The sequence below is a fragment of the Lithobates pipiens genome, unplaced genomic scaffold (assembly GCF_037356315.1).
Source record: "Lithobates pipiens isolate NorthernLeopardFrog02 unplaced genomic scaffold, aLitPip1_a1.2 Scaffold_8, whole genome shotgun sequence".
NCBI classification, from domain to species: domain Eukaryota; kingdom Metazoa; phylum Chordata; class Amphibia; order Anura; family Ranidae; genus Lithobates; species Lithobates pipiens.
The window spans coordinates 541,763,275-541,785,381 of NW_027507903.1; the positions used below are offsets into that span (position 1 = coordinate 541,763,275).

Below are 22,107 nucleotides of genomic sequence, written 5' to 3' on the forward strand. Positions count from 1 at the left end.
ATCAGGGTTTACTTCCTCTTTAAAGGACGTTGTATCATTATGTATTACCAAAAACAACCAATGTGAATCTCTTAACCTATTGCGTACCTTGAGGCACATATAAACGACTATCATATTGAAGAGAACCTTTGCCCCCCCCTCCCCAACCAACTTTATAATTTCACTCCTACCCCCCCACCCCATCCCTTTTCAAACAATCCGCTATTCCAGAATTCTCAGTTAGGATGGCCATACCTTATACAATTTTTTTTGTATAATTTTCCAAAACCATATAATATGAGGTCAAACCTAAACACTTTAAATTTGTATGCAATCAGGTAGGCCCTTGCACTACATACAATAAAATTAATTTCTATCAGCGCAATTAATAAATAATAAACGTAATCACTAAATAGTGATATGTGTAGTAGGTGATATAACAAACCCCCCCCCCCCCAATTTTTTTTTCAAAATACCCTCTCAACTGGCTTCTGCACACGCAGAAAATGCTTCCACTTCACATATAAAATAAACATAACAAAACAGTGTTGCACTTCCTAAATAACTACCAATAAATACTTAAATAAGAATATGTGATTAACTTGCAATATAGCAAGATACTGAGTGCACAATCAAATATTCAGGTTCCCTGACTGGGAATAGTGAAAAATACACAATAATGAACTATACGTGTTCCCTAAGTGGGAATAGTGAACAGTAAACCATAAAGATAAAGTCCACACACTTAAAAAATGAATTGAATAAAAATAAATGTCTGAATGCACAACACACCACCAGTGCATAAACGTTGAAACTTAGGGATGCACCGAAATTTCGGCCACCGAAACATATCGTCCGAAAATGCCCTTTTCGTCAATTTGCCGAAAGAGAAAAACGGCCGATAATGGAGCTGAAAATGGGGTGTGCCCTGGGTAGGGGGCAGGCACCGCCCCCGCCCCTGGTGCCGCCCATCGTGAAAAGATATATCATGCTATAGTGCAGGAGAGCCGCCTCCGCCACCGCTCGTAGTCCCGAGAGGAGCCGATAGTAGCCGAGTGTACTCGGCTCGGCTCACTGTCATGCCCAGTCCCTGTGTTATGTCCATCATAGGGCGGGATTGGGTGTGACTGTAAGCGGAGCCGAGCTGAGTACACTCAGCTATGTATCTCAGCTAGGCCTGTGGGGCCCTCTAATGGGTGGGGCCCCTGGGCTTGAGCCTAGTCAAGTCCAATGGTAAGTCCTGCCCTGCTGGTATCCATCTAATCAGCTGGACATAGCACGGAAGGAATAAGAGTTCCATGACCAGCTGATCAGGTGCAGGTTTAGGATATATCCTGGGTAGCTACAGGTAAGCCTTATTATAGGCTTACCTGTAGCACAAAGTGGTCTGTAAGGGTTTACAACCACTATAAGTAAGCACATTGCCGGTGCCCTCTGCATGATATTTGTTACTTCTAATAAACCAAATAGTAACAGTGCCACTTTACTTGGTCTCTGTGTACCGCAATCCTCACGTACAAGAAACTGGCTGTTCAGTAGTGCTGGGTGCTGTAATGATCATAGGCTGGAAACCATGGATGATCAAAGTGAAGAAATTTCATCAGCATACCAAGGATTCCTCGAAAGGGTTCAAAGCTTTATTGTGGTCACATGATAAACATACAGCAACGTTTCGAAGCCACGCAGGGCAAGTCGATGAAGGGGCCCTGCGTGGCTCTGAAACATTGCTGTATGTTTATAATGTGACCACGATAATAAAGCTTTGGACCCTTTCGAGGAATTCTTGTTGTGCTGATGAAATTTCTTTACTTAACTCCAATCACTCAATTTACCAATCAACCAATCAACTGGCCCTGCTCACAGACAATTATGCCCAGGTGGTGGGAGTATATTTCTCCCATTGATGCAGGGGTGTTTTCTTACTCTCAATGACCACCAATGCACTGACCTCCAACACCATTTTCTCCCATTAACCACATTCTAGCTGCAAAACAGCATCACCAACCTTTGTTTAAAAAGTTTTTGGGACCCCTGCTTTACAGGACTGCCATTCAGGTTTTCCTGATTTGGGTAATACAAGGCTTATTGTTGTTGGATAAGATGGGCAGGATGAGGGAGAACCATTGGGTTTAACTGTTAATGGTACTGTTTAGTGGTTTGTTTGCAAAAAAATGAAATCTAACATATCTATTAAAAAGAAGCCTTATGCCGCGTACACACAAAATGTGCGATCGGAGCGTCCATGTGTAGGCTCCATCGGACAGTTTCCATCGTAATTTCCATCTGGTTCTCAATTTTTTCGATAACAAAATTAATTTGTGTGAAATTCCGATTGTGTGTTCACAATTCCGAAGCACAAAGTGCCACGCATGCTCGGAATCAAGCAGAAGAACCGCACTGGCTATTGAACTTCATTTTTCTCGGCTCGTTGTATGTGTTGTACGTCACCGCGTTCTTAACGTTCGGAAATTCCAACAACTTTGTGTGACCGTGTGGATGCAAGAGAAGTTTGAGCCAACATCCATCAAGGAAAAAATCCCATGGGTTTACACAAAGCAAGCAAGTTTCCAAATGTACTCTTCATCTTTTCCCTAAGGCCGCGTACACACGCGGGGACTGTTCGCCCAACTTTGTCCGCTGAATAGTGTTTCGGCGGACAGTCCGCTCGTGTGTGGGCTTCAGCGGACAGTTTCAGCGGACAGTCTGACGAACAAAGTTTTTCGGAAATTCCGTAAAACTGTCCGCTGAAACTTGGTTTGAGCGGACAGTCCGCCCGTGTGTAGGCTTGTTCGTCAAACTAAGTTCCGCGCATGCTCAGAAAGGATTACACGGCGAAGGTTGCATTGCAGTGTATAGGACGTCGTATTTCTAGTCCTGTCGTACGTGCCGTTCACGTCATCGCGCAAGTTTCAGCTGGCTGTTCGTTCGTCGTGTGTGGCCAAGTCCGTCCATGCTAATTTTGAGCGGACTGTCCGCTCAAACTGTTTGACGAACAAAGTTGGGCGAACAGTCCCCGCGTGTGTACGCGGCCTTAGTGCTTTGCCCTGTTAAGCCCCATGCACACTATCAGATTTTCTGCTGATTTTTGTCTTCAGATTTACCAAAACCATGTAGTACAAGGGCCTGCCTGATTACATAAAAATTTAAACTCCTAAGGTTTGACCTCATATTATACGGTTTTGGTAAATCTGAAGGAAAAAAATCAGCAGAAAATCAGATAGTGAGTATGGGGCTTCAGAATAGTGTTGGGATCATGACGTTTTCTTCCATTACAAATTTCCTTCTGTTTTTTCTTACAAAGTATCCTGTGGACAATGGGCTCTCTGGATCTAATACAAACTGATCTGAAAGATGCAAGCTTTTAAAAAGGATAATACCCCAGATCTTTCTTACACCCCTGGTACAGCTTAGAACACCTAACACTGGTGACCCAGACTTGGTCACCTTTTCATTGATGACATGCACTGTGTAGTAGTGTATCACCAATGCACACCGCTAATTGCATTTTCCTAGAATAGCCCATAATTGACTGGACACCACAGAACACATAACTGGTGCCTAATGTTGGAGGTGGACATTATCCAGACAGCAAGGAATTGCTAGTATGTATGGACCCAGGGGGCACTTGGTCTCACACATACAGTGCTATTGATCGCCCAGCCATCTGCTGTGTTTGGCACAGGAATTGCAGATAAAAGAAATCATTTCTAATGACGTGCAGAATTACTGCCTGTGAGATAATCGTGTCCGGCTGATTACATTTATATATTGGGCTGCCATTTAGAAATAGGAACTAATTGCTAAGGTATTGCCAGAGAACACGGACAGGATATTAAATAATGATAGAGGACAGAGGAAGGTGTGGATTGAAAAGGAATCAATCACTGCAAATTCTGAAATGTAATTTATGCATTTACACCATGTGCACCTATTGTTGTTCATAATAGTAGTTTTACATCCTTGAGGAAATTAAAGAGTGGGCCCACTTCAAATTAATACGTTTTGGCCGGATTTCAATTGAATGTGTTATCAGACACCTTAGTTAACCATTCAAGAAGCCAAGCTAGAAGATCTCTCTATAGAACCCCAAATAGCTAATAAGCCTTTCTAGAAGGAGAAATTGGGGCAGGCCAGTTCAAACTCCAGGGGTTTAAAAACATTACTCAGCCTTTGTTTGGAGGAACATCTACCTGCCCTGTGATAGGCTTCTCTTTCACAGATACTGCTTCTTTCTACCATGTGGCTTCTTTCTACTACAACTCTGGAAAAATTAAAAAAAACATTCCTTGCAGTGGGGCTGTGCCCGCACTCCAAGGGTTAGTTGCTTGTTTATGTCTAGGTGAACAATAAAAGATATACTTACCCAGCAGCTAGACTGGTCCCCACAATGCCTGCACAGCTATACTGTTCTAGGGTTCCGATGTCACAGATTCCAGAGCAGGCTTCGTAGACCTGCATTGGACATAAGAACTCCCAGGGAGAGTCCACCAGTGGGCCACTGCCTGCTGGGGGAACAAATGATCAGGTAAGTACTGAGTAAACTGTTTCTCCTCTCCCCTAGACAAAACTATCTATTAACTCTTGAAGAGTGGGTGCAACCCTGCTGCCAGGGATAATTCTCTATTTGCCCAGAGTTGGGCTTGAAGGCAAACACAGGAACACATAAGGTGCTGGATTCAGGTTTTCTGAGGGTCACCGAAATTATCACTGGTCACACTGGCTCCAGTTCAGCAATATGCCATAAAGCAGTGACTCCCAACAGAAACAGGGAAAGAACCCAGACTTAAAAATCCACACAAATACAATCCCATGGGAGCTCCAAAACAAATGTCCAAGAGCCCAAGGTTTTGAATAAAATAATTGATTCATAATAGAAAAAATCCAAAACTTTTCAGGGGCCAAACTTACCCCCCCCCCTAATCAGGGATATGAATTTGCATAAGAGGACCCAGGTAAGCAAACACCAAAAAATTCTGCACTGTGATTAACTGCTTGGAACTAGGGTTGCACCGATACCGGTATCAGTGCCGATACTAAGGCTACTTTCACACTGGGGCGGCCGGGCATCGGCGCTAAAGCTGCGCTATTTTTAGCACCACTTTACCGTAGTTGTAACTGCATTTTTCGGATGCTAGCGGGGCGGTTTTAACCCTCGCTAGTGGCCCGAAAAAGAGTTAAAATCACTCACAGGCTCCAGAAGGTGGAACCTGCTATGTCACTCGGTCACACTCGGCAGTGCTCGGCAGCGTTCGGGATAAGAACGGTCCCAGCTCAACTTCGCTAGCGGCACTCAGGGCTAACAATGGAAGGGTGCATGCCTGAGACCCAAGGCTTTTTGGAGACCCATTTTGATCTCCAGCCCCCTATCCCCCCACCCCCCTCCGACGCCACTGCCCTTACCTGCAGTTCCAGTGACTGTAAAATGTAAGATTTATCATCTCTTTCTGTCATGTGGCAATGGTCATCAGGGTGAATCTCTTTAATGGGGACACAGTCAGCAGTAAAAACCTAGAAAAGCATCCAATCTATCCAAAATCATTCTGATACACCCACTGCTTGGGTGCTCTGCTTAATGTGATACCATGATAGAGCTCATTTACATGAAATTGGCAGCACAGTGGTTTAGTGGTTAGCACTGCTGCCTTGCATTACTAGAGCCTCTGGATAAAATTGCAACTGAAACTAACTGCATAGAATTTGCATGTTCTTCCTGTACTTGTGTGTTTTTTTTTGCCACACTCAAAAGACATTCTGGCAGGTTTATTGACTCTTGTTTAAACTGGCCCTGTGAGACAATGACCTATGATTGTAAGCTCCTTGAGGCGGGGACTGATCTGCACTTCCTTTTGCTGTTCTAGAATAAAAATTAGCCTAGTTTTTACTAACTGAAAGACTGTTTATCCTCTTCCCTTCCATATAACGTACTTATACAGTGGCAAGGTGGCACTGTCGGATCACATACCTAGTACAAGATCCAACACTTCCGAGTCCAGGTGGATATGTTTTATAGCAGAAAGTAAAAAAAATTTTTTTTTACAAAATTGTCGGTCTTTTTTTGTTTATAGCGCAAAAATTTAAACCACCGAGGTGATCAAATGCCACCAAAAGAATGCTCTATTTGTGGGGAGAAAAAAATGACATCCATTTTATTTGGGTACAGAAGTGCAATAGTCAGCTAACCACTTTAGCCTCAGAAGGATTTGCCCCCTTAATGACCAGGCCATTTTTTTTTGCAATATGGCACTGCGTTGTTTTAACTGACAGTTGCGCGGTCATGCAATGTTGTACCCCAAAAAACAATTTGCGTCCTTTTCCCACCCATAAATAGAGCTTTCTTTTGGCGGTATTTGATCACCTCTGGGGTTTTTACCTTTTTGCACTATAAACAAACATTTTGAAAAATAAACAATTTTTTTTACTTTTTGCTATAATACATATCCAAAAGAAATAAATGAAAATACATTTATTCATCAGTTTAGGCCAATATATATTCTCCTACATATTTTTGGTAAAAAAAAAGTGCAAAGACATATATTGATTGGTTTGCACAAAACGTATTGTGTCTATAAACTATGGGATAGATTTGCTGACTTTTATTTATTTTTTATTGTTTTCACTGGTAATGTCGGCAATCTGCGATTTTTAGCAGGACTGCGGGCGACAAATCTGACCCCAAATGACACTTTTTGGGAACCAGTGACATTATTACATTGATCAGTGCTATAAAAATGCACTAATCAATGTAAAAATGACACTGGCAGGGAAGGGGTTAACAGTAGGGGGTGATCAAGGGGTCAAATGTGTTCTCTCTGTGTGTTCTAACTGAGGGGGCTGGAAAGGCAAGAACATGACAGAGATCACTGTTCCCGATCACTGGGAACAGTAGATCTCTGTCATGTCTCCTATCAGAATGGGGATCCGCCTTGTTTACAAAGGCAGACCCCCATTCTACCTCTGTACATTGCGATCGCGGGTCGCAGGTAGACATCGAGACAGCTACAGCGATCTACGCAGGAGAGCCAACCTGCTGCCATATAATGGCGGCGGCTGGTCGGCTAGTGGTTAAAGTAATGCAGTGCCGTATCGCAAAAAATGGCCTGGCCAGAAAGAGGGGTACATCTTCCTAAAGGTCAAGTAGATATTGAAGTTTAATGATTCTTTTTATTTATACTCAGGTGTGTGACAATCAATGGAGTGTGGAGTCTCCGCTCGCTCATGTGGTGTGCAGAGAATCTGGCTGTGGGGCACCAAACAAAACATGGACACTGAAGTCTGCTCCACGGGGCTCATTAAAAGGTCTTCAAGGAATACACTGCACAGGTATGATAAGAATGGAAGTTAAAGCACACCTGTGTCCAAACTAAGCACCACTAAGTATACATATTTGTGTTTAAAGTAACAAGAGAGCTTATCATGTATGCTCTTTGTAAAAAAAAAAAAAAAAAAAAAATATATATATATATATATATATATATATATATATATATATATATATATATATATATATATATACAGTGGGGATGGAAAGTATTCAGACCCCCTTACATTTTTCACTCTTTGTTATATTGCAGCCATTTGCTAAAATCATTTAAGTTCATTTTTTTTCCTCATTAATGTTCACACAGCACCCCATATTGACAGAAAAACACAAAATTGTTGACATTTTTGAAGATTTATTAACTGCTTAACCACTTGCAGACCGGACCAATTTGCTGGTCAAAGACCAGACCCCTTTTTGCGATTCGGCACTGCGTCGCTTTAACTGACAATTGCGCGGTCGTGCGACGTGGCTCCCAAACAAAATTGACGTCCTTTTTTTCCCCACAAATAGAGCTTTCTTTTGGTGGTATTTGATCACCTCTGCGGTTTTTATTTTTTGCGCTATAACCAAAAATAGAGCGACAATTTTGAAAAAAACGCATTATTTTTTACTTTTTGTTATAATAAATATCCCCCAAAAATATATAAAAAAACATTTTTTTCCCTCAGTTTAGGCCGATACGTATTCTTCTACATATTTTTGGTAAAAAAAAATCGCAATAAGCGATTATTGATTGGTTTGCGCAAAAGTTATAGCGTTTACAAAATAGGGATAGTTTTATAGCATTTTTATTAATAATTTTTTATTCTTTTTTTTTTTACTATTAATGGCGGCGATCAGCGATTTTTATTGTGACTGCGACATTGTGGGGGACCCATCGGACATTTTTGACACATTTTTGGGACCATTGTCATTTATACAGTAATCACTGCTATATAAATGCAGTGATTCCTGTGTAAATGACACTGGCAGTGAAAGGGTTAACCAGTGGGTGGCAGTGTAGGGGTTAAGTGTTCCTAGGGGTGTGTTACTAACTGTGGGGGGGTTGGGCTTTCATTTAGTGAACACTGATCTCTGCTCCAATCACATGGAGCAGAGATCAGCGTCACTAGTTGCTAGGCAGAATGGAGAAATGTTGTTTACACAGCATTTCCTCCATTCGGCCGCTCCGTGAGACGATCGCGGGGATGCCAGTGGCGATCGAGTCCGCGGGTCCCGCGACCGGACTCATGGGGGTCCCGACCAGCACGGGAACGCGCCGCCGGCGGCGCGCTCCTGATGGCAGGGTGGCATTGAATATTGGACGTACCTGTACGCCAATATGCCTGCCCGTGCCATTCTGTGGACGTACATCGTCGTGCGCTGGTCAGGAAGTGGTTAAGGACCACCTCACGCCGATATACATCGGCAGAATGGCACGGCTGGGTTCAATCGCGTACGTGATTCTTTAAGTGCCCAGCTGTGGGTCCTGGTCCTGAGCTCCATGACCGTTGCTGTGGGACCAGTGGACCCGATCACTGCTGGTGTCCCGCGATCGGGTCACAGAGCTAAAGAACAAGGAGAGGTCTGTGTAAACAAACCTCTCCCTGTGCTTCCTAGTGTGGCTGTCACCGATCGTCTGTTCCCTGTTATAGGGAAGGACAATCAGTGACGTCACATGCCAGGCCACGCCCCCTACAATTAAAAAAACACATAAGGTCATACATAACACCTACACTGCCCCCTAGTGGTTAACTCCTTCACTGCCAGTGTCATTTACACATGAATCAGTTGGGGGGAGAAGAGCCTCTCTCACCAAGGCTCTTCTCCCCGATAGCTCAGTTTGGCCAGACGGCCAGCTCTAGGAAGGGTTCTGGTCGTCCCAAATGTCTTCCAGTTAAGGATTATGGAGGCCACTGTGCTCTTAGGAACCTTAAGTGCAGCAGAAATGTTTTTGTAACCTTGGCCAGATCTGTGCTTTGCCACAATTCTGTCTCTGAGCTCTTCAGGCAGTTCCTTTTCACCTCATGATTCTCATTTGCTCTGACATGCACTGTGAGCTGTAAGGTCTTATATAGACAGGTGTGTGGCTTTCCTAATCAAGTCCAATCAGTATAATCAAACACAGCCAAGGATGATTAGAAGAAATGGAAAACACCTGAGTTAAATATGAGTGTCACAGCAAAGGGTCTGAATACTTAGGGCCGGTTCACACTGCGGGCGATGCGAGGCGACACGACTTGCCTCGCCGCGATCTGACAAGTCGCCCCCGTTCTGTACAATGGAACCGTTCTGAGAGGAGCGACTCGAGTCGCTCCGACTCAGAAAAAAGGTTCCTGTACTACTTTTGGGCGACCTCGGGGCGACTTGCATTGACTTCTATACAGAAGTCATTTGCAAATCGCCGCTGAGGTCGCGGCAGGTCGCGGCGAGGCAAGTCGGTGTCGCCTCGCATCGCCCGCAGTGTGAACCGGCCCTTAGGACCATGTGATATTCCAGTTTTTCTTTTTTTTAAATCTTCAAAAATGTCAACAATTCTGTGTTTTTCTGTCAATATGGGGTGCTGTGTGTACATTAATGAGGAAAAAATGAGCTTAAATTATTTTAGCAAATGGCTGCAATATAACAAAGAGTGAAAAATTTAAGGGGGTCTGAATACTTTCCGTCCCCACTATATATATAATGTGTGTGTGTATATGTATGTGTGTATATGTATGTGTATATATATATACCCATACTATATTGCCAAAAGTATTGGTACGCCTGCCTTTACATGCACTTGAGATTTTTTTAATGGCATCCCAGTCTTAGTCCGTAGGGTTCAATATTGAGTTGGCCCACCGTTTGCAGCTATAACAGCTTCAACTCTTCTGGTAAGGCTGTCCACAAGGTTTAGGAGTGTGTCTATGGGAATGTTTGACCATTCTTCCAGAAATGCATTTGTGAGGTCAGGCACTGATGTTGGACAAGAAGGCCTGGCTCGCAGTCTCCACTCTAACTCAAAGGTTTTCTATCGTGTTGAGGTCAGGACTCTGTGCTGGCCAGTCAAGTTCCTCCACCCCCAAACTTGCTCATCCGTGTCTTTATGGACCTTGCTTTGTGCACTGGGGGGGATTATGGTGTGGGGTTAGTTTTTTAGGGGTTGGATTTGACCCCTTAGTTCCATCCCAGACTGGGATGCCATTAAAGATCATGTGCATGTAAAGGCAGGTGTTCCAATACTTTTGACAATATAGTATATATAGGTATGTTAAAATGATATGATACCTTTAGTTGTAGGATGGGTGATTTAGGGTTTTACTACCATAGTAACAGTTGGCTACTACAATAAAGATGAGTTCCAGGTTCAAGCTGGACCAATTTACCTATTTAACAATTGCCATACCTGGAATTAAGCTGTAAAGCCTATGACACATTGGAATGAATTTTGGCCAATTCAGCAGGAATCAGATGACATTTTATCTGTGTATGAGCAGCTTTTCAATAATAGCACTTAATAGGCATGCACGATGAGCTCCCTTGCTATATTACACACACATACCTTTTACTTTGTGGTTCATGGTTTGGCCACAGATGCAGTCTAAGGAAAAGTGGAGCAAGCAAAAGGGTTATTTTAGGTAGAAAATGAATGATAACCCCTGATAGTCTGTTAGGTCCCTTTATCTTTTGCTTCCATTCTGAAAATGACCTATGCTACATGTATGTAACTAAAGACAAAAAATATTAAAATACCTTAGACCAAGTACATACAGCTTAGCTCTGTGTTTTCAAAAATAAGTGTTCTGGCAGTATGTATACTTTCATGTACTTGCTGTGCTGGTTGAACAGTTGAAATGCTTTTTTTGTTATCTAATTTTCGACAGTTGTCATTGTGAATACAATGTATGCTCATTTTATTACATCTACTGACCACTAGAGGGAGCCTGGGGATTTACAGTGACCGACCACTGGAAGGAGTCTGGTGATTTACATTTACTGACCACCAGAGGGAGAAGTGGAAATTAAACCAGATCCTGGATGTGCTTGCTGCTGCTTTGCCCTCTGGTGGTCATTTTGAAGAGTGCAGCCTCTAAGTTTGATATTGAGCAGAATGTAAGGGATTCTTCAAAGAGGACAGGATTTTTAAACTCTTATTTGTCACTATGGATAATGGTGCCACCCTGGAGACCAGAAATGCCATTCACGGGATCACACAGCCTGCGGTGCAGTTTGTCTATCTGTAGCTGTTTGTACATACATATGTTTGTTCAGCTTGTCAAGGCTGTGTATTCCATCTGCAAGGATACTCTGATGGATTACACACAGAGCTGAGTGATCACGGTCTTATAGAAGTTGTATGCTTTCATTTACATTTTTTTCTTAGTCATCTTTTACTAGACTTACTGCTCTGAAAACATGGTTCATCAATTGATGATATCCTTTGGTCCTACCTCCTCACACTTACCTTCAAACTTCAAGTGAATTTGTGTTTTGTCCACACAGGTTCATTACAATGGCAGCAAGCAGCTTACACTTAAAGTGGAGTTCCACCCCAAAAATAAAAAATTATTAATGTGCTTAAAAAATAAATAAAAAAAACATTTGCAGAAATTTTTTTTTTTTTTTTTACTCACCTCTAAATGCCTGTTGCTAGGCGGTCCCTCGTAGTCTGCCTCCTTCGGCGCCTGGGCTCCTGACATCACTTCCCTCGGCGCAGGAAGGGAGATCCCCCCTCCCTCTTGTCAATCATCTGGGACACGTGACAGGTCCCAGATGATTGCGTGGTCAGTCACGGCACGCGGGTGCCCACAGTTAAAATGCTGGTACCACCAAGCGGGGGGGGGACGAGCGGGGCTTCGATCCCCTGCATCACTGGACTGTGGGACAGGTAAGTGTCCGATTATTTTTTTTTGAAGCAAAAACCGCTTAAGTTTAAAGTTGTAACTCTTTCCTGCCCACATGTGACAGCTCTGGGAGCCTGGGTCACTAATCACTAACACCAGCGCTGTCATTAAAGAAAGTGAGTCACAAACTCCCCAATACACAGAATTCCGGGTGTTTTCCTCTGCACCTGGGGGCTGAATGATAGGAAAAGGTATAATCTGCTGGAGGGGCTGCTGTTAAAACAAGCATATTACTTTGCTCTGCATGAGTGAATATTTTAAAGTGATTGTTAAGCCACTCTAACCTGTATACACCAACAGCACTGCCTCCTATTGTAGTATCCTCCTCTGTGTGTGATTTATAAAAATAAATGCCGCAAATACCTTATTTCACTGCAGAGATTGCGATCACATGACCTGCCAGCTTTCTCCTCTGAGAGATGCAGCAGGTGGGGTCTGAGATTCCTCTGCTGATGTCAGTTTGGAGGGGAGGAGGAGGAGGGGAGTAGAGAGCTGACTGGCCATGTGATTGAAATCTCGGCTCTTAAATGAGGTATTTACAGCATTTATATTTATAAATCATTGACAGGGGGGGGGGGGGGCACTACAATAGGAGGTAGAGCTGATTGTGTATACAGGTTAGTGTTATGAGAGGGGGGGGCAGCTCACACACAGACAGAGAGGGGAGGACACAGGAGCAGAGAGGAGACAGATAGCAGGCTGCTGATGACAGAGGCATGTAAATTGTCAGTGCTCAGCAGTCATGATACACTGTGGTCAGTTTACAGAGGGGTGGGCAGAAACTGGCAGGATCAGCCAGGTTTTGACACAAGATAAGCACTGTGTCATATAACATGCTTTAAAGGAGCAGAGTCCATTTTTTGGGGGTTAACAAACACTTTAAGTAATTGCAGCTTTTAATTGATTCAAGCATTTTGAAATTCTTGCTTTTCCCTATAAGTAGTATTGTGATTTATAGATAGATATGTAGATTAACCATTAGATGGATTGCTGGGTTTGACTGTAATGTGTACATGTACAGTATTTAACCACTTGAGACCTGCGCTATAGCCGAATGACGGCTACAGCGCGGATCTCCTTTTCCGAGACTACGTCTATTGACGTAGTCCCGGGCGCGCGCGGCGCGCTCTGTGATCGGCGAGTCTACGAGACTCGCCTGATCACCGATCCGTGCAAGGGGTCGATCCCGACCCCTTATCAGGTGATCAGCTGTCAGCCAATGACAGCTGATCATGTGATATAACGGAGCCGGTAATCGGCTATTATTCCTCCTTGCGCTGTCAGCGCGAGGAGAAAAAAAAAAGCCGATCACCGGCAGCCGTGATCGGGACATCAGTCCCGATCATGGCCAGCCCTGCTAGTGCCCACCTGCCCCCTGCCAGTGCCACATTAATAAAAAGTAAGTGCCCCCCGTCAGTGCCACCCAGCAGTGCCCATAGTGCCACCCAGCAGTGCCCACAGTGCCACCCAGCAGTGCCCACAGTGCCACCCCAGCAGTGCCACCCAGCAGTGCCCACAGTGCCACCCAGCAGTGCCCACAATCTGCCTTAACAAATGTGCTGCACCCCAGTGCCACATATCCGTGCCCATCAGTGTCATCTACCAGTGCCCAACAGTGCCGCCCATCAGTGCCCAGCAGTGCCACCTATCAGAGCCACCTATCAGTGCCACCTATCAGTGCCCATCAGTCCCATCTATCAGTGGTACCTATCAGTGCCCATCCGTGCCACCCATCCGTGCCACCCATCCGTGCCACCCTATCTGTGCCCATCTTTGCCCATCAGTGCCGCCTTGTCTGTGCCCATCGGTGCCGCCTTATCTGTGCCTATTAGTGCCGCCTTAACTATGCCTATCAGTGCCCACCAGTGCAGCCTATCAGTGCCCACCAATGCAGCTTATCAGTGCCCACCAATGCAGCCCATCAGTGCCCACCAGTGCAGCCTATCAGTGCCGCCTCATCAGTGCACTTCAATGAAGGAGAAAAATGACCTGTTTGCTAAATTTTATAACAAACTATTAAACATATTTTTTTTTTTGCATCTTTTTTTGTTTGTTTAGCAAAAAATAAAACTCCGAGCTGTAACTAAATACCACCTAAAGAAAGCTCTATTTGTGGGGAAAAATGATAAAAATTTCATTTGGGTACAGTGTTGTATGCCCGCGCAATTGTCATTCAAAGTGCATCAGCGCTGAAAGCTTAAAATTGGTCTGGGACTGAGGGGGGGTTTAAGTGCCCAGTAAGCAAGTGGATAAAGATGAAATGTCTTCTTAGTTTTGGATAGACTAGGGAATGGTTAATGCTGAACAGTGGGAAAGGGGACATCAAACAGCTGACACCAGTTGGGCAGTGATGGAAAGTGGCCTTTGGGGACTGGTCGCACAAAGAGGAAGCCTGCAGGAGCAAGGGATAAAGTTTTTCGGCTTATTGATTATCTCCAAGGCAAAAGGCGTCACTACTAGGATAAATCATTTTCTTTTCTTTCCTTTGAAGTTTAGCTTTAAGATGCCATTCATTTTTTTTTTTTCTTACATTTTTTTCTTTCTGTCTGTGTTCCTTTGGGGAGATTTTGCTTTACTTACTGTCCCACATACATATGAGGATTAAGGAGAACTAAACCTTTTTGATTTACACTTACAGGTTCATAAAACCTTTACATTCCGGACACATTGTGGGAATCTAACTGTCACATTGTGCTCTCAACCAAACTGTCAAATCATCCCATGGTTGGTGTCATAAATGATCACAACCACTTCACGGCCGCCCTATACTGCTACAGGGGGGCTGCTGTGCACAGGATCACATATATATATGTAGCTGATGACATTTTGGACAAAATGTCAACACGCATGTAAATCTAGTTTTTTGCCTCAGAACAGTAGGGGTTCTGAGGGTTAATTATATAGGTTGGCCTTAACATCAGTCTGGCCAGGCTGTGTTTGGAAGTTCTGCCTGGCCATGTGAACGGTGAGGTGCACTTAACAAGCCAGAAGCAGGCCTGGTTGGATGTTAAGGTATAAGCCTTCTCGGAACCAATCAGTGGGAGTGCCGGGGCCAACTGAGGAGTCTGGGAAGGGGTACTTAAGAGGTGTGGGTCACGTGTTCAGGGAGAGGAGTTCGTGAGACCTGTGTGGTCTGTTCTGGTTCCAGGACCGGGGTAGTCCCGTGAGGGGTCCTGGTCATGGGGTGTTCGACATCCCACAACATGTTCCTGTTAGAGGCCCCTGGTAGACTCATCTGGTCTGGGGTAGGGATCCGTCTGTTCCCGAGTCTCGGAACCGGCTGGTCCGAGGCGCAGTAACTGAGGGAGGATTCAAGGTGTCTGGGTGTGCTCTCAGCTTGGAGAGACACCACAACTTGTGGAAGTGATCGGGGGAGGACTCTTCAGAGGAGGCCGACAAGTGGCATCCTGAGAAGTGCCTGGTTACTGAGTTGGGAAGGACATTGACGAATTCACACTTTTCCAGTACCATTGAGGAGACGGGAAACGTTCCAGGTACTGAGGAAAAGGTTCCCGTTCACCCTTAGTTACAACTTGTATACGTTCATAGGATTGCTTCAAGTTTTGAGTCAACGTGCTGACTGCCATGATCTCTGGCTAGAGATCTGTTCAGCTTTGAAGTACCCAGCTGCGAGTGGCTACTCTCTGGGTGGAATTAGAGACTTTGCTAAACCTGGAGTTCAAGGTGCCTGAGTTCTTCACCCGTGCCCTCTGTTCCCCTGAGAGACTGCATTATTGGATGTTACTACTGCAAAATAAAACCTTTGTTAAAGGACTTATCCGTGTCAGTGTCAGGAAGAGCAGGCCAAGAGAAGGTAACTGGTAAGCCCAATAAGTCAAGGCCGCCCAGCAAGGGGTGTGGCTGCTACATATATATGATAACGCACTTCCGGGTAGCGGGCGCATATGTGTGATTATGCACAGCAGGAGCTGATCAGCGGGTACCGAGGACTCAATGTCCACCACCCCCCTGCCGATCATTCGTTACAGAGGCAGAATGATCTGCCTTTGTACACTAGGCAGATCGCCGTTTTGTCAGTAGGGAAGGAATGGATCCTGTGTTCCTCCAAAGCAGGGACATGGATCCATGCCTTCCCCTAGTAAAAACACCTCCCACACAGTGCACAAACACAGGCTAGGCACACAGTTAACCCTTTGATCGCCCCTGATATTAACTCCTTCCCAGCCAGTGTCATTAGTACAGTGACAGTGCATATTTTTAGCACTGATCGCTGTATTAGTGTCACTGGTTCCCAAAAAAGTGTCAAAAATGTCAGTGTCATATTTTTCCCGCTGTAACATTACAGGCCCCACTATAAGTTGTTGATCGCTGCCATTACTTAAAAAATAAATAATACATAAAAATTCCAGAAATCTTTTATGGAAAAAATATACATAAATCTATCCCATAATTTGCAGACACTATAACTTTTGCTCAAACCAATCACCGATTTTTGTATTTTATTTTTACCAAAAATATGTAGCAGAATACATATTAGCCTAAATTGATGAAGAAATTTGATATTTTACATTATTTATTGGGTATGTTTTATAGCATAAAGTAAAAAATACAGTCTTTTTTTGTTTATAGCACAAAAAATAAAAACCGCAGTGGTGATCAAATACCACCAAAAGAAAGCTCCATTTGTGGGAAAAAGGGACATCCATTTTATTTGAGTACAGTGTTGCACGACCACGCAATTGTCAGTTAAAGTATCGCAGTGCAATAGCTCAAAAAATGGCCTAGTCAGGAAGGGGGTAAAACCTTCCAGAGGTGAAGTGTTTAAATAAGACATCTCCAATGCAAAGGTAAAGCCCCTCTTAAACAATTGTCACCAAAAACAGTTTCCTTTTTAAAAAATTCTCACCTCCTAAAAATTTTCAATTTTCTATTATTTTTATATCAGAGACAATAGACACCAGGACCAATGGTGAATCTCTTCCGCAGGAAGACAGACACTTAAAACCTGACAGGAGTTCTAACACTTCCGCACAAAAAAAATAAAAAAATGCTTTTTAAAAACATTTTTAAAACTCTGACACAAATTAATAACTGTTAAGTCGTGTACTGTTTAAAAACATTTGTTTATGATTTTCTCATGGCTGTCTTCCACAGGGAATGAGTCCAGTGTGAGTGAATGTGAGAGCCCGGGGGAATCCGTGCAGTCCTGCGCCGCAGAGAAAATTGCTGCCATATTATGCAACCAGGACTTCATAGAGCCAAGAGGTAATGAGCATGGGCACCCATTACACTACATCACCACATCTTATATCATCCAGACTGCCCACACTGTATATCGCATTCAAACCCATCAAGGGGAGGTCTCCCTTAAAGTGGATTCTAGTTAACCCCATTAAGGAGAGTGCTTCTTTAACTTTGACCTTTCTGCTTTATCCATTAAGGGCCAATTCCCATTTGTACCATCCTATAAAATGTGCTGAACATGTTACACATTAACGAGTTTCAATAAGGCAGTTCATTCATTATGAATGCCAATGCACCACAACAGACTAAAAATCACACCTGCACTATTTACATACATCAGTACATGCTGGTCCATTACCATAGCTCCCAACTGTCCCTGATTTCAAGGGACTGTCCCTCATTTGGAACAAGTCCCTCTTTCCTCCTCATTTGTCCCTCATTTTGGTCTGATCTGTATAGGTTTATATAAAATGCACTACTTATATATCAAAAAGTGTTTCCCAATGCTAAACCTTTTTTTTCCAATTTCTAAATTGCTGCATTTGTAAATTCCAAAAGCCAATATAAAGGAATAGTAGTGGTAAAAAAAAGCACTTGTGGGTTTAACCAATTGTTTTTTTGTACAATTTTTCTTTAAGGGGACGTGGCAAGGGGTGTGTCCTAAACCTACATACTTTTGCTAATAGGCGTCCCTTATTCCCATCTCAATAAATTGGGAGGTATGCATTACCATGCATTGTTGTGCACTGTTTTATTGTGGTTGAGTGGCATTCAAAATGAATGGCAACACTACCCCACCTACTGAATTCTGCCAGGCAGCTACTTACTATTTATTGGAAGAAGGCACAGATACCAAGCAGGAAAAAGTGGATGCGCAAAGTAAATGAGATGGGGGAAGCGGAAGAATGAATTGCAACATGTAAAGGCAACAGGGATAAGCATACCGCCATATGGTCACTATGGACAGATCACTTTTCTGATCTCATCCACATACCTTTAAGCTTAGATGTGTCACTAATAAAGTTAACACACCCAACTCTGGGCCACCATGCCTGACCCAGACAGTAGCTAGTAACAATCTCCCTAGACTGAAGTGCAGACCACGAGCATTCTACATCCATGTTTTGTGAGAAGATACGACTACTAGGCGGCTGATTGTCTTGTACGGGCCACGTTAGACCTTTACAAGTTGAAGGTGAGATCCTGACCTTCCACCCCGATCCCTCCCTACTAAGATAGTTGGGCACGGCAAGAGCTATTGCTTACACACATACTTCCTAAATGAAAGCAACAATGTTATAACCCCCCACTGGGTGCCCGGGGATGGCTTGGGCTCTGGGGGAGCTCCAAAAGAGGTTAGTTGGAGGCCTTGAATTGCACCCCTATTTTGGGGTGGAGCCTGGGATGGGGCGCCCCTGGACCCAAGGTTGTTTTCTCCCATAGGGGATGGCCGAAATCTTGAACCCGCCACAGTCAGATAACTGAAATGAGCACTTGGGCCATACACCCTGTTCTCAAGAATAACCTTCTTAATGTCATAACCACCTCTGTTCTCATGTGTTCCCTTTTCATATGTTCTAATGTAAAAGAGAAAATGTTTGTCACTGTTAAACACAAGTCATATCTGTATGTAAATCCAATAAAAAAAAGTTTTACAAAAAAATTAAAAATGAATGGCAAGGCAATGCAGAGGTTTGAAGAAAGGCTAAAATGACATAGAAATGGTGATCAGATAATCTGCTACAGATACCTTTCACTGACTCAAGTGTGATTCTGAAAAAAGGAGACCCACTGACTCTCTCAAGCAAATTGCCGTGACCAGTCATCTTCTTTCACACTTGCCACCAGTGTAGAGGACACTATTTATGGTTGGAAATTAAAATGGGTTTCCAGCTTAAAGTGGTTGTAAACCCCAGACATGAAATATGAACAAAGAATTTCCTTCTACTGTATATAGTGTGTACTTGACTCAATCCAGAGCACTGGGTGTCTGCTGCTTTGTTCCCTTGCTATCAGCATGAATCATTTCTGACATATTTTCCTGACAACAAGAAAAAAATAGTGACGAGAAGGGAGCTCCAGCAGATTGACAATGTTAGCTCTGTTTCTGTGTGTCCTGTGAAGGGGGGTGTGTCCCTTCTCTCCAATCAGCTCTCAGAGCTCTCCTCACTGAACACTGCAGAGTGTGGACATGTGCATTTCGTTTTGTTCCGAATCGAAATTCGGACGAATTTTCATTATTCGGACATTCGGATGCATCCGAATGACCGAATTACAATGCTAACGAATTCAAACGAAATTCGAATCAAATTCAAAAAATTACATTTTTCGACCCGAATTTGGGGCCGCGTATCTCAGAGCCACTTGCAGCTAGAAACCCCAAATTTGGTATGTAGAAACACAGTAGAACTAGCACTACAACCTCTCCAAATTTGGGGTTTCTAGCTCCAAGTGACCCCGAGTTACGGGGCCCCAAATTCGGGTCGCAAAATGTCAAGCATTTTTCTGCAGCAGAGAATGACATTTTGTGACCCAAATTTGGGGCCACGTATCTCGGGGTCACTTATAGCTAGAAACACCAAATTTGGTATACAAACACAATAGACCTAGCACTACAACCTCACCAAATTTGTGGTTTCTAGCACCAAGTGACCCCGAGATAAATGGCCCTAAATTCGGGTCGCAAAATATTTTCGAATCCGGTTGAAATAGTTTCCAATGCAGTTGAAATCATTTCGAATCCGGTAGAATTATTTTCCAATTTGGTTGAAATATTTTCGAATGCGACCGATTTTTCGAATTCAGTAGAAAACGAAACGAAATCCGAAAACGAATTTAACTAATTTAACTAATATAACTAAACGAAATTAATTAATTAACAAATTAAAACGAAACAAAACTAAACACATTTTTTCCTTTTGCACATGTCTAGCAGAGTGTCATTTCAGTTCCCTTCCCATTTTTTCTGACCGCTCAGATAAGCTTTATCATAGGCTTGAGCAGCCTATTGGATTAGGGTGTGCACCCCAAAGCTCAAACACATATGCTTGTGTGTGCATGTATAGCTACAGTATCTCACAAAAGTGAGTACACCCCTCACATTTTTGTAAATAGTTTATTATATCTTTTCATGGGACAAAACTGAAGAAATTACACTTTGTTGCAATTACGAAAGGCAAATCTACTTTGCACTGCAAGTGCACTTGGAAGGGCAGTCGCCCTAAATCTAAATCTCTGAGTGGAAGCTCTGCTGATTTTATCATCCAATCATGTGCAAGCTAAAATGCTGTTTTTTTATTTTTCTTGCATGTCCCCCTTGGATCTAAAGCGACTTTACTTCCAAGTGCACTTGCAGTGCAAAGTAGATTTTCCTTTAGTAAATAACCCTAATGTAAAGTAGTGAGTGTACAGCTTGTATAACAGTGTAAAAGAGCTAGGAAGAAGAAAGCGGAGGCCCGGCGAGAAGAACCGAAGAGGTGGACAAGACCCCCGAAGTGTGGGACAAGACCCCGAAGTCGGAAGAAGACCCCCAGATGACGGCGGCAACGAAGAAGAAAGCCAGGCTCCTCCGCTAGTAAAAGAGCTAGCAAAAGAGCAGAAGATAGCAGAGGAGTTTGGCGAGAAGACCCCCCCAAGAAGGAAGACCATCGGAGCTGTCTAATAAATTATTTTAAAACCTTGTGTTGTGTTTTATTTACACTTTTTTTCCCCAGGTGAATGGGTAGGGGTACATTGTACCCCATACTCATTCACATAGGGTGGGGGACCGGTATCTGGGGGCCCCCTTATTAAAATGGGCTCCCGGAATCCGATAAGCCCCCCGCCCACAGACCCGTCAACCAATGGCAAGGGTTGTTGGGAAGAGTCCCTTGTCCACATCAACATGGGGACAAGGTGCTTTGGGGTGGGGTGACCGCCTTCCCCAAAGCACCCCCCCATGTTGAGGGCACGCAGCCTGGTATGGCTCAGGAGGGGGGGGGAGCTCGCTCGTCCCCACCCCCTTTCCTAACCGGCCGGGCTGCGTACTCGGATAAGGGTCTGATATGGACTTTGGTGAGACCCCCGCGCCGTTTTTTAAGTCCATACCAGGTGACGGGGCTCGTGAGGCGTCAATCTCGCGGATGGAGGCGGCGAAATTGACTTCCTTCGCTAGTTCTGTCTACCTGGAGCCGCGTTCAAAATGAACGGACTTTACTCCGTGTGTGGGCAAGTCCGTTCATTTAAAGAATCCGGCGGACTAGCACACAGACGGGCGGAGTTCCAGTGGACAATTTTGAGTCAAAACTTCTTTCTAGGTCCGCCGGACTTTTGGAAAGAAAAAGTCCGCCAGAGCCCACACACGGCTGCCGGATACTCTGATCGTGTATACGCTGCATAAGTGGCAGTGATCAATTTAAAATACTTACCTTTACACCTTCTCCTGAGTTTTCTACTGCAAAAGTTCACTGCTTGGCTTATTTATTTTCATGGCTTGTTTATAGTCCTTGGGGCCTCCAGAAATCCAAAGTAGTACATCTTCAATCATAGGAATATACTGTCTGTGTAGCATACATGCCAAAGAGGAGCTGGATATGGCCAGATTTTCTTTCTGAAAAGGCTTCACATTGGTCGTTTCTTGTATCTATAACTCCATCCTCGCCTTATGTTCTAAGCAGCCTTCCAGACTCTCAATAAAAAGCATAGAACATGATGTTTGCTCCGCCACACTTTCCTAGAACCTGATGAATCCTAGATGTTTCC

At 43.8% G+C, this 22,107-nt stretch overlaps 1 protein-coding gene across 1 annotated transcript in view; it reads left to right on the plus strand.

Annotated features, from left to right (window-relative positions):
- The window catches only part of LOC143960806 (scavenger receptor cysteine-rich type 1 protein M130-like), a 48,777-nt gene that overhangs the window by 13,656 nt on the left and 13,014 nt on the right, over window positions 1–22,107 (plus strand). The window contains exons 3-4 of the mRNA XM_077469723.1: window positions 7,155–7,299; window positions 17,278–17,388. Of these exons, the coding sequence (XP_077325849.1) occupies window positions 7,155–7,299; window positions 17,278–17,388 (256 nt within the window). The remainder of the gene's footprint in view (window positions 1–7,154; window positions 7,300–17,277; window positions 17,389–22,107) is intronic.